This window comes from Elephantulus edwardii, unplaced genomic scaffold (genome assembly GCF_000299155.1).
Source record: "Elephantulus edwardii isolate Elephantulus edwardi_28Jun2011 unplaced genomic scaffold, EleEdw1.0 scaffold00246, whole genome shotgun sequence".
In the NCBI taxonomy this organism is placed as follows: domain Eukaryota; kingdom Metazoa; phylum Chordata; class Mammalia; order Macroscelidea; family Macroscelididae; genus Elephantulus; species Elephantulus edwardii.
The window spans coordinates 205,443-216,500 of NW_006399996.1; the positions used below are offsets into that span (position 1 = coordinate 205,443).

Here is an 11,058-nt window from a genome sequence, read left to right on the forward strand (position 1 = left end):
CTTAAGAAATGCTGAGCGAGTTCGGCCCTTTTGATTTTCTGACTCTAGCTCCTCGCAAATTTCATTGTAGTATTTTGCTTTGTCATTCCGAGCAGACGGAAAATCCTCTTGTTCTCTTCAGAACATTCCAACAGGCATTCCAACAGGTCATAGTGAAATGAGTATAAAGGAGCCAACAGAGTTTCTATTTGTCTCTGTTGTTTATTTTTATATTTTCAAATATGAAATTATTTTTCAAATAGTTTCTCTCTCTTCCTTTGGTGTCCCTACTTTGCTGGTGCCCTAAATTGGTTTAGTTTGCCTAATGGGAAACCCAATCCCATCTCTAAGCCCCCCAGACTTCTGATCAAAGGCAGCTAGCTCTCCTACCCCCAGCCCTCGACCTCTACCTGCAGCACCGTCCCGTGCCTTACCTGAAGCAGTGCTTCCGCAGACTCAGGGCAAACCTGCCCGCCTGATACTCTGCACCGTTCATGAGGGAGGGCTCCATCTCCGTGTCCTCAATCAGCACAGCCAGCTCGCTGTCCCGTTTCCCTAGTAAGCTTCGGTCATTGATGTTGGCAGAGCCTGGGGTGGGTGCAGGACAGACTGTGCACCCAGGCCCAGGGGGACCAGCACCCCAGCACCTCTGCCAGAGCGCACTGGTGATAGTCCATACACAGCTGGGCCTCAGCTTCAGTCTCCACCATCCCACTGCCTCAGTTCTTTGGCCCTGGCTGGACTCTATTCCACCCCTCCAGCCTTCTTAGAGCTTGGGGCCTGTCTCCAGCACTGACCAATGATGACTGTCCTGTCATCTGCGATGAGCATCTTGCTGTGGATGTAGATGAGCTCTGAGATTGGGTGCCCCTCCAGCTCCCCATGTGTGCGAAGCCCGCAGATGGACATGTAGTCTCGCCACGCTGTCCCCACTGGGCACAAGAAGGGGAAGTAACTTAGGTGAAACATGCACCCTTTATGCAGCTGGTACTCTCCTCCTGGTTTCAGAAGACCTTCTAAGGGTCTTGTCTATGTACCTCTCCCTGCAGCAAAAGGCTACCAGTGGTCTCTGTCTCTAGTAAGTAGCCTCTCTCTCCCCTACTCCACCCTCCATGCCTCCTGAATCTCAACTTCTCCCTCTCCAGGAGTCCGGAACTGCAACCCTTAGCCCCCAGCACTCACTGGATGCTTTGAGGCGATGCAGGATGGAATACTCTCCACGACACAGAGTCCTTAGGGAAAGAAAATGTAAAGGAAGAAGCAGTTACAGGCAGGGGCAGGGATGTCAGGAGAGAGGTGGGCCTCAAAGATCCAGCAGGAAGGAATCAGAGGAGAGTAAGGAGAGGGCTGGGCAGACTAAGGTCATCAAGAGATGGGCTGCAGGACTCACCTGTAGGTGAAGTGCAGAATAGCCTGGATGGAGTTACCACCACCAGTGGAGATATCGCCCTCAAAGCCGGGGAGCAGGGGCAACAGTATGTACACACGGAAGCACTGCCCATGCCTGGGAGGAAGGGTGGTCAGAGGAGTGATCCACAGCACCCTCTCTGCTTGGGCTTAATCCACCCCCATGGTCCCCACCTTCCTGCCAGACCACCTTACTTGTGGGCCTTCAGGATTCTGTCCACAATCTCATCGCCCACCTTGTTCAGAACCGTCCGCCCATCAGAGCAGCTGATGAAGAACTGATTCTGGGGGGAGGACCAGAGAGAGAGATTAGCAGTCAGGCTCCTCAGCTCCCAGGCTTCCCACCTCTGGCTGCAGGCCTGACTTGGCCCGAGGCTTCTGCTCTGGCTTCGGGCCCAGACTTCTGCCCAGCCCTGGCTACACTGGTCCTCAGGGAACCTCACTAACATCCTAAGTCCCTTTCTGGGCCATCCCCTCCACCCTCTCCTCACATCCAATTCCAGTCTGACCTCGATGTAGAGGAAGTGCTGGCTCTCCCGGATGGTGTGCAGGTAGGCATTGAGGATAGAGTTCTCTAAGGTCCCTGCTGACCAGCGGTCCACTGACCGCAAGACCTGAGGGAAGCAGTGAATGTCGAGTGGCAGAGAAGGTTCCTCCTCTTCTCTGAGGAGTTGAAGTGGAGAGGGGCAAAGAAAGGGGTGTTAGGAGGGCCAGGGGGTTGGAGGAGGGGGCTGCCTCACCTGCACGGTGGCGCACTGCACCCCAGGGACAACAAAGGGGAGCTGGCTTGTGATGCTGCAGGATTTGGGCAGCAGGTAGGGGTACCCTGATGATTTGTACTTGGCCTTGGTGGTCTGAGGAGGATGGCAGAATTGGAGCGAGGTGGTCAGTTGCCTCTGTCCCCCTCCCACCCTCCAGCATCCCCGAGGGCATAAGAGCACCTTAGTGAAGTTCCAGCGCTGGATGAAGTGCCGGGCAAGGTCCCGGGCGGGGGAGCCATGAACTACCACCCCAACGTCCCGCCATGGCATCCGGGGTTTGGTCTCCCTGTCGATGAAATCTGGGGGTCCCAGGAGAGTCAAGGAAGGGTGTAGTACTGGCCCCTCAAGGCCACTTGGGGCAGGGAGGAAAAAGTGCCTGCCAAATGGGGGGCTGCCTGACCATGGCCCATCTCATTTCAGCTCATCCTTAGCCCCAGCCCCAATTTCTGCTCCTACTCCCACTTTTTTAGGGGCTCTTGGAGTGGGGGCTCCCCTCACCCTCAAAAGGTCGATCCAGCTGCACCCAGTCCTTGGTGATAAGATTGCTGTAGTCCTTGCCCAGCCAGAAGTATTGGTTGTGAGAGAGGTCTGGGGTGGATGCAGATCCTGGGCATGGGGTGGAAGGCTGTAAGAAGAACACACTCAGGCCAGGGATGAGGAGAGGGTCATGGGCCACGCAGAGCCCAGGCCAAAGAGAAGACAAGAGGAAAAAATATTTGGTAATGACATGTCAGATAATGGACTTATATCTAGAATTTATAAAATACCCGAGCACCACAAGAAGATAAAGGTAAATAACCCAATTGGAAAATGGGCACAGGATATGAACAGATACTTCACCAAAGAAGACATTCAGATGGCCAACAAATACATGAAGAAATGTTCAAAATCCTTAGCTCTAAGAGAAATGCAAATCAAAACAACTATGAGATATCATCTCACCCCAGTAAGAATAGTAAAATTTAAAACAGCAGCAAACAACAAATGCTGGTGAGGTTGTGGAGAAACTGGAATCCTTATTTACTGTTGGTGGAAGTGTAAAATGGTGCAACCGCTATGGAAGGCTGTATGGCACTCTCTCAAAAAGTTGCAAATAGAAATACCATTTGACTCAGCAATTCCATTACTAGGAATGTACACTAAAGAAACAATAACTGCCACCCAGGCAGATATATGCACGCCCATGTTTATTGTACTTTGTTCACAACAGCAAAGAATTGGAAACAATCTAAGTGCCCATCAATAAACAAATAGAGAAGCTGTGGTATAGTCACACAATGGAATACTACGCTGCATTGAAAAATAAGGGACTCATGCAATATTATTCAAAATGGGTGACCGTGGAGGACATTATGCTGAGTGAAATATCTCAGTCACAAAAGGACAGGGGCTGCAAGGTGCCACTGTTGTAGAATGGGACTGACATCAGGGTTGCGGTGAGACTGAGAAAAATTGGATAAATTATGTATACTGCATTGAAACAGATGAGAGAGAGAACTCTTTGAAAGCGATATATGATCGGGTATTACAGTTATGACAAGAGTCCAGAATGAAGATTGCAGAGGGGGGCAGGGTGATTGTATACCAATGAAATAATTTTTATTTTACTTTTCAAAGAGAAGAGCAAACTGGGGGGAGGAGTGGGCAGGAAGAAAAGTACAACAATGAATGTATGGAAATCCAAAATCTCTGTAAATGTTCATTAAAATTAATTTTAAAAAGTAGTTAAGACAAGAGAACTGTAATAAAGGTGTGGACAGACAGACATCGGTAACACAGAGAAGAAGAATGGAACAGAGAGTCTGACCCTCCAGCCCTTGCTTTTGGCTGCATTTCATATCTCTAGAGAAATCAGGGGTACATGAGGTAGGAGAAATGGTGGAGGGATTGGGTATTTTCATAGAGGTTTCTGGGGGGTCCTAGAAAAGCTGGAAAACTCTGAGGGTGGATGGTGCTTGGAACGATAGAAGGGGGAAGGCAGGAGCAGGGAAAGGATGTGGATTTAGGTGAGTTGAGTTTGGGGACACTTAGGAAGGCATGGAGGGGTTACCTGAGAGGTGGCTGACTCACAGGAGTCCCCAAGGTCAGTCAGTCGGTAATGCAAGTCATCCCAGCGGCCATAGGCAAGGTCCAGCCCCCCCAGGAAGGCCACTGCTTGGTCCACGACCAGCAGTTTCTCATGATGTGCCCACAGTGTCACCTGGTCTGGGTGGCGCATCACCTGGAACAAGTCCAAGGCAACTTATGGGTTTCAGGTAGGGAAAGGCAAGGGAAACGTTGGGAAGAGGAATGGAAAGATGAAAGGATGAGGTGCTCATGGAAAGGGAGGTGGAAGTGTGGTGAGGAGTGCTGCAGATTGGGAGATGTATTGGAGGCCTGGGAGGTACCTTTACATTGGGGTGCAGCAGCATCAGAGCCCTCTTGCTGTAGCCACTGTTGATGCCCAAGGCCAACTCCACTTCTTTAAACAGCAGCACAGACACACGGATACCCTCCTCCTGTGGTGAGTGAGGGAATGAGATGCTAATGCTTCTCCCAGAATGCTTCTACCTTCCCAAAGCCCTTCCTTCCCCAGGCCCAGGAATCCTATCTGTCCCTCTATCCTGCCTAAGATCCTTGAGACTCTGCTGTGAGGCTCCAGGCAAACTTAGATTGTCACCTATCTGCTCCTCCACTCATTCATCCTTCCATCCGTCTATCCTTCCATCTCCTTTAGGATTCAACTTCCATCCATCCACTTACCTGCCCACCTACCCTTTTCTAAGCACCCATCCATCCACTCTCCTATCTATCATCCATGGATCCACCTTTTATGCATCGACCCATTCTCCTACCTATCTACCTTTCCAACCTCATCAACTTCCATTGATCTCCCTTTCCATTATCTACCCATTCACGCTCTATCACCATCCATCCTTCCTTCCATGGATACCCCCAAACATAGCAAACACTGTGCCTTGTCCTAGAGCTGGTGGTATAAAACAGCCAGTGTTTCCACCCAAGGAGCTATCCGCCTAGTGAGAGAGATGAGGCATAGGCCCTGGGTGAAAAGTCTGGACCAGGTAAAGGAGAACATAAAGAGGGAGCTGTTGGTTCTCAGTAGGAAAGAAGGGGCTGGGGGAATGATGCTTGCCAGACACTGTGCCTGGGTGGGTATATTGCCTCACCCGAGGACTTCCTACTGCCTCCCATGCTGGAGTCCTTTAGATACTCACTTCCCTCCATTCACAAACAACCCCAGCCACACAGCCCTCCAGCTTGGTCACTCTCCTTACCGCCTTCTTCTTGAGCATAATGTCCAGTCTCCAGTCATCTGAATGAGCTGGACGCTTCAGATAAACCTCAGGACTTAACCTGGAATTTGGGACAGAGGTGAGGAGCAAGTGACAGCTACAGACAACCAGCCACCCATCCCCTCAGCACCATCCTCTGACCAACAAGCCAATGGCCACAGACACAACCCCACTCTCTTGGATTGGGCCTTCCCTCCACTCACCACCAGTCTGTGATGAAAATCTCCTCTTGTGCCCTCAGGATGGCATCTGCCACAGCCGCAAAGTAACCTGCCCCATTCACAAACCTGGGGGGAGGCCAAGCCAAGGAGGTCAGAGGAGTCAGAAGTCAGAAAGCTCTGGAGAGTGAAGACCGAGGACAGTCATGGGTCAGAGGTGACAGCAGAGTCAAGAGAACAAGTGAGGTCAGATGGTATCTGACATAATAAAGTAGAACAAACTTGCCAGTTTGGAGCAAGTACAAATAAAATTCACAGAAGACACAATAAACCAAAGAAAATGACAGACTGGGAGGAGTCATCAGACATAAAGAACTCTAAAATAATTTTTACTTTTCAAAGGAGAAGAGTGAATTGGGGGGGAGAAGGGGTAGGCAAGGAGAAAAGTGCAACAATGTATGATTGGAAACCCTAAGTCTCTGTAAACTTTCATTAAAATTAATAAAAAGAAGAGAAAAAAACTCTAAAAGATCAATAAGACATGTAAGTCAACTGAGAAAATGAACAAAAGATGAAGAACTAACATTCACAGAGGAAATTAAGATGGTCAACCATGGAAAAAGATTTTTTCACTAGTAAACAACAACAAATGAAATAACCTTACTTTATCCATTGGATTGACAAAAACTCAAAGCATTGGTAGCCTGAAAGTGGCATATGGGAAAGTGGGTAGTCTCGTAGACTATGGGGATATATAATGGTAGGTGGTTGTAGTTTATACCATAGAGTTGGAACTGACCCATAGTTAACCCTCTGGCAGGTTTTCAGAGGCAATTAATCACACGGGAGGAGATTGCCTATCCATCTACTGAGGAGCAGCTGGTGGCCTCGAACTGCATGCCTTCAGGATTGCAGCACAGCTTCTTGCAACTAGGCTACTAGAGTTTCCTAATGTCCTGATGGGTTTAGATAGATAGATATAGAGATCATTTATATCTATATAAACATAAACCATCTCAGAGCTGATCCTCCAGTGGGTTTTCAGAGGCTGTAAATCTCACGGGAGGAGACTGCTTGTCTCTTCTGTGGATCAGCTGGTGAAGTCTAAACTCCCACCTTTGGGCTGGGAGCACAGCTCCTCACCCTTTCTGCCACCAGAGCTCCCTAGTGGTTACACAGCAGAGAATAATTTGGCAGTATATACCAAAATATTAAATGAACATAGCTTTAGCACAGTAATTCTATTTCTAGGGATGTTGCTGAGTACCACGGAATCGGAGCTGACTCATAGCTGACCCTTTGATGGGTTTTCAGAGGCAGTCAATCGCACGGCAGATTCTGCCCATCTTTCTCCTATGGAGTAGCTGGCGTACCTTTGGGTTGGCAATTCCTTACCACTAAGCCACTGTTGTTAGATGTTGTCAAACTGATTTTTGCTTCATGTGACAGAGAAATGCTGCCCCAAGGGAGAAGGTCACAAGGTCTTTCTGAGAGCCACTGAGTGGGTCTGAACCACCAACCTTTCAGTTAACAGCCAAGTGCTTAACTGCTGTGCTTTCAGGGCTCCTTACATTCTATACAATACTCGGGAAAAGACTGGGTTCATTACACTGGAAGAGTGAAAAACTGGTAATAACTTTAATGTCTATTCTCTAAATGTGTATCAGGTGTCGGGGGAGTGGGCTCATTTACGTTAAAACAAAGTGTATGTATATGTACATGCACATATGAAAATAAGTAGAAAAAGATCTGGGAGGACACCTCTCCAACTGCTAACCAGGGTTGCTTCTGGAGAGAAGCATGGTTAATGGAAGGAAGTTAGGGCAATGGAGTGTCTTCCCTATAGTTTGACTTACTTATAATAACCAATGACCTAGTATGAAGGTTAAGAAAGGTTAATACCCAGACTGTCTGGATTTGAATCCTGGTTTCACTGTTGCAAAGTATGTGACCTTGGACAAGACTTTTACCCTCTGCTGTCTCAATTTTCTTCATCTGAAAAATGGAGATAACTCTATCTGCCTCATAGCGGAATGTAAGAATTTAATTAATCAATGCATGGGAGGCATAACAGTTCTTGACATATCATAAGTGCTATGTTAAGTATTAGCTACTATGTTAAAAAAAACAAACAAACCCAAAAACCCCAAAACTAAAAACCTCAAAACTATCTTTCAATTAAAAAATCTCTTCCATGACTCTCCCCAGCCTGCAATCAAGTTCAACCTCCTCAGTTTAGCACATGAGGCCCTGCAAGACCAGAAGCAGCTAACATGTCAACTCTTCTCTGACCCCTCCTTCTCCCTCCACAGCAACTACAATCAATCCTCAGAGTTCCAAGACACGCCTGGACAACTGTCTCTATTTTCTTTATCTGGCTAAGGCTAACAAGGAGTTAACGGCCTTCTGGGAGCCTGTCCTGACATCCCCAGGCTGGGTCAGGCACTCCTCTGCGCTCATTCTCTCTGCATCTATCAGTAGTGTGGCAAGTTCACATTGTTTTATTACTGAATCACCCACTGACCTGGAGGTGAAACCAGAGAAGCCTGCCTGTGTCGTTGTCTAGCACTGGACTCAGTACACGGTAGGTATTTAGAAAATATTTACCATATGATTGAACCAGCCAGAGAGAATTGAGGAGAGGCGAAAGAACACATGGAGGTGGTCTGGGGAAGGAGGTCAAAGAAGTCGCAGGAGGTTAAAGAGTTCAGGGGCCAGAGAGTTTGAAGGTCAAAGGGGTCAAGATCAGAAATATCAGATCAGGGACATTAGAGAAGTCAAAGGGGATTCAGTGAAAGCAGAAGAGATTATAGGAGATAAAGAGAGCGTTAAAGAGTCAGAGAACACCAATGGGTGGATAAGGCCCGACACATGCTCAAGATGGACGCCAGTGTCTCACCACCGGGCCAGGGTTCCAGGACGGGGCGGGGCATAGCTGTCATGCCGGTGCAGCTTCAGGAAGTCCCTGCCTGGGCCATGAGCCAGCTCAGTGATCTCCTGCGCCCACCACCGCGCCTGCCGATAGCTGCTGCACTTGAGAATCAGGGACCTGGACAATGAGGGAGCAATGAGATGGACGGCGTACCCTCCACCTCCATACCTCTAGCCTGGTCCAGCGACTTCCCCACTTTGACTGCCCCACATTTTTCACTTCCTCTCTTAACTTCTAACTCACAACCCCACATGAACAGGACATGATGTTGCTGTTGTGTGCCATCGAGTCTCTGGGTATCCAGCACCTCCTGGAGATTCGTGCCAGATGCTCAAGTTTGTTAAGTGAATAAATGAATGAATGAGTGGCGTTCCTTTTTTGTCTGTGTCAGCCTCTGGTAGAAACATGTGACTCTCTCACGTGGCCTCCCACTCAACTACCCCCAGCCTGGCTTTCCACTTGCCCAAGCTTCTCTCCACGCCAGTAAGGCCTCACCTGTGAGAGGTGTCGATGCGGACCCCGTACCGTGTTTCTGTGCTCCTTTTTCCCACCTGCACCTCAAAGCCAGGGTCAAAGAGCTGGACAAATGAGATGATGCCAGTCTCGAGGCACATGTACAGTAGGAAGGAGTCCTTCACCACCAGCCACCTAGAGTGGAAGGGCTCCATTTGTTCTTCCTTGGCCTCAGATATCTCTCGAACCCCCTCACCCCCACCTACTACCCAGCCGCTTGGCCCAGTCCTGCTCACCTTTTGGACCAGCGATAACAAACTTGGTCTCGGCCACAGCAGGTGAGGCCAGGAACTCGGTGGCCCCCTGAGCGCTTTCGGATCAGTCCCTCCCTGAGGGAAAACCAAGAGGAGTGGAATTCAGACCACTCCAGCCCATTTCTCAGGGCAGGAGGCAATCCTGAGAGATGTTTCCACATGGCTGGATGAGGGGTGTCAGACACTCACAGTCCTTTGCAGCCAAGGTCTGGGATAAAGGACAACTGACTGACTTCCAGAAACTCTGTCTGCAGAGCGAGGCAAAAGCAGAGAGGAGAAATTTTTACCTTCAGCCTCTCAGATTCAGATATCCCTGGTTCTCTGTTCCCTTGGGAATCGGATGATTATATCCCACCTCAATCATTCAAGGCATTAAGTCCCAGGATCTTACCATGGCGTGATAATTTCTGTAGAAAGACATGGCCAAGAGGCGATTGAGGTAATTCTCCAGGTATTTCTGAAGTGAGGATGGAGAAAAGAGACAGATGAGTCTAGAGCTATCTGCACACCAAACTCCTTCGAGGACCTGGTGTCGGATTTCACCTGTTTGCTGGCTGCATGTCTTGTAGACCCCTCAGGACCCACTCGAGGTAGAGAAGGAATCTCTCTGTTGGCTGCCTCTGGGGCTGGAGCATAGGCAACAGCAAAGCTGTGGAAGGGATGGAATGAGGGTCAGAGAGCAGAAAGATGCTGGCTGCCTGAAGAACTGGAATGAGAGTGGGGAAGGGCAGGAGGTCCAGGGACTGGCAGGAAGGAGGCCTCCTACCCTGGGAATGGAGACAAGGGGAAAACGGCCAAGGGCATTCAGCCTGGCTGAGATACTGGCACAGAACAGTGGGCAGGGTGAGCAGGAGGGTATCTAGTGGTCAGAGGGGGGTGGGGAGGAAAGATTGAGGCTGGGGGGGTAAGAGGCATAAAGAAAGTATGGGCATGAAGAGTTTCATGCTTCCACAGAGCGAAGGGCACAGTTTGTGGCCCCCTCACCGGGCCAGAGGGAGCAGACTCATCAGAACTTTGTGTCTTAGAAGGTCCCGGTGCAGCTCCTGGAAATGACGGAACTTCTTCTTGGTCGTCCAGGTAAAGTCACCATGAGTTATGCGGACAGAATACAGGGTGCAGGTTCCCACCTGAGGGTGCAAGGGACTGAAGTAATGCCTCCCCGTCGGGTACCAGCCCTCCTTTTGCGGGCCTCCGGGTCCCAGCCCAGTCACCTTGGATCCACTGGTGTATCTTTCAGTGCCCACCACCTGGGCAGTGACCGGGACTCCTGTGGCGAACACCACGGGGTGCATTTTCAAAGGCTGAAGGTCATAGATGGCCAGAAAGGGGTGCATCCGGTCAGCTGTGAAGAAAGAAAACGCAAGGATAGATTCCTAGGCTCTAACTCCCCCTCCTTGAGGGCTGTCCATTGAGCAAACCTGGGTTTTCTCCCTCCTTGAGCGTGTCCATTTCGTCGGTCTCCATATGTAGCTGGTTCGAGTCCAAGTCGCCTCCAGTAGAAAACGGGTTCTCTGGGGTCGTCATCCTTCCTAGCAATACCAGGAGGCCTCAGGGAAGGGGACTTCCCCGAGGGACCTTGCCCCCATCCTAAAGTTTCCACCGAGCGGCAGATCCCACAGCTCTTCTTCGCCACACACCCGGCTCCCGCTGACCCGCTGACCCGTAACCTCCCTCTACGTGCAGCCTCCTCGACGCCCGGGAGCCTCCTCTACCATGCAGCTCCTTCCTCAGTCCCAAGCCCTGAGTCCCTCAGCCCCTCCG

At 49.9% G+C, this 11,058-nt stretch overlaps 1 protein-coding gene across 2 annotated transcripts in view; it reads right to left on the reverse strand.

Moving 5' to 3' along the window:
- Positions 1-10,821, reverse strand: part of PLD2 (phospholipase D2) — a 14,247-nt gene extending 3,426 nt beyond the window's left edge. The window contains exons 1-22 of one of the 2 annotated variants that reach the window (XM_006899073.1): positions 10,716-10,821; positions 10,509-10,639; positions 10,282-10,424; positions 9,841-9,946; positions 9,689-9,754; positions 9,487-9,545; positions 9,280-9,372; positions 9,026-9,178; positions 8,498-8,647; positions 5,644-5,727; positions 5,423-5,501; positions 4,535-4,645; positions 4,198-4,368; positions 2,646-2,772; positions 2,328-2,446; positions 2,127-2,240; positions 1,896-2,000; positions 1,582-1,670; positions 1,370-1,483; positions 1,162-1,211; positions 777-911; positions 447-567 (exon numbers count right to left, since the gene is read on the reverse strand). In XM_006899073.1, coding sequence (XP_006899135.1) covers positions 447-567; positions 777-911; positions 1,162-1,211; positions 1,370-1,483; positions 1,582-1,670; positions 1,896-2,000; positions 2,127-2,240; positions 2,328-2,446; positions 2,646-2,772; positions 4,198-4,368; positions 4,535-4,645; positions 5,423-5,501; positions 5,644-5,727; positions 8,498-8,647; positions 9,026-9,178; positions 9,280-9,372; positions 9,487-9,545; positions 9,689-9,754; positions 9,841-9,946; positions 10,282-10,424; positions 10,509-10,639; positions 10,716-10,821 — 2,426 coding nt within the window. Of the gene's footprint in view, positions 1-413; positions 568-776; positions 912-1,161; positions 1,212-1,369; positions 1,484-1,581; positions 1,671-1,895; positions 2,001-2,126; positions 2,241-2,327; positions 2,447-2,645; positions 2,773-4,197; positions 4,369-4,534; positions 4,646-5,422; positions 5,502-5,643; positions 5,728-8,497; positions 8,648-9,025; positions 9,179-9,279; positions 9,373-9,486; positions 9,546-9,688; positions 9,755-9,840; positions 9,947-10,281; positions 10,425-10,508; positions 10,640-10,715 lie in introns of both variants that reach the window. The other variant, XM_006899072.1, reaches the window with a different exon arrangement.
- Between the last annotated feature and the right edge of the window lie 237 nt (positions 10,822-11,058).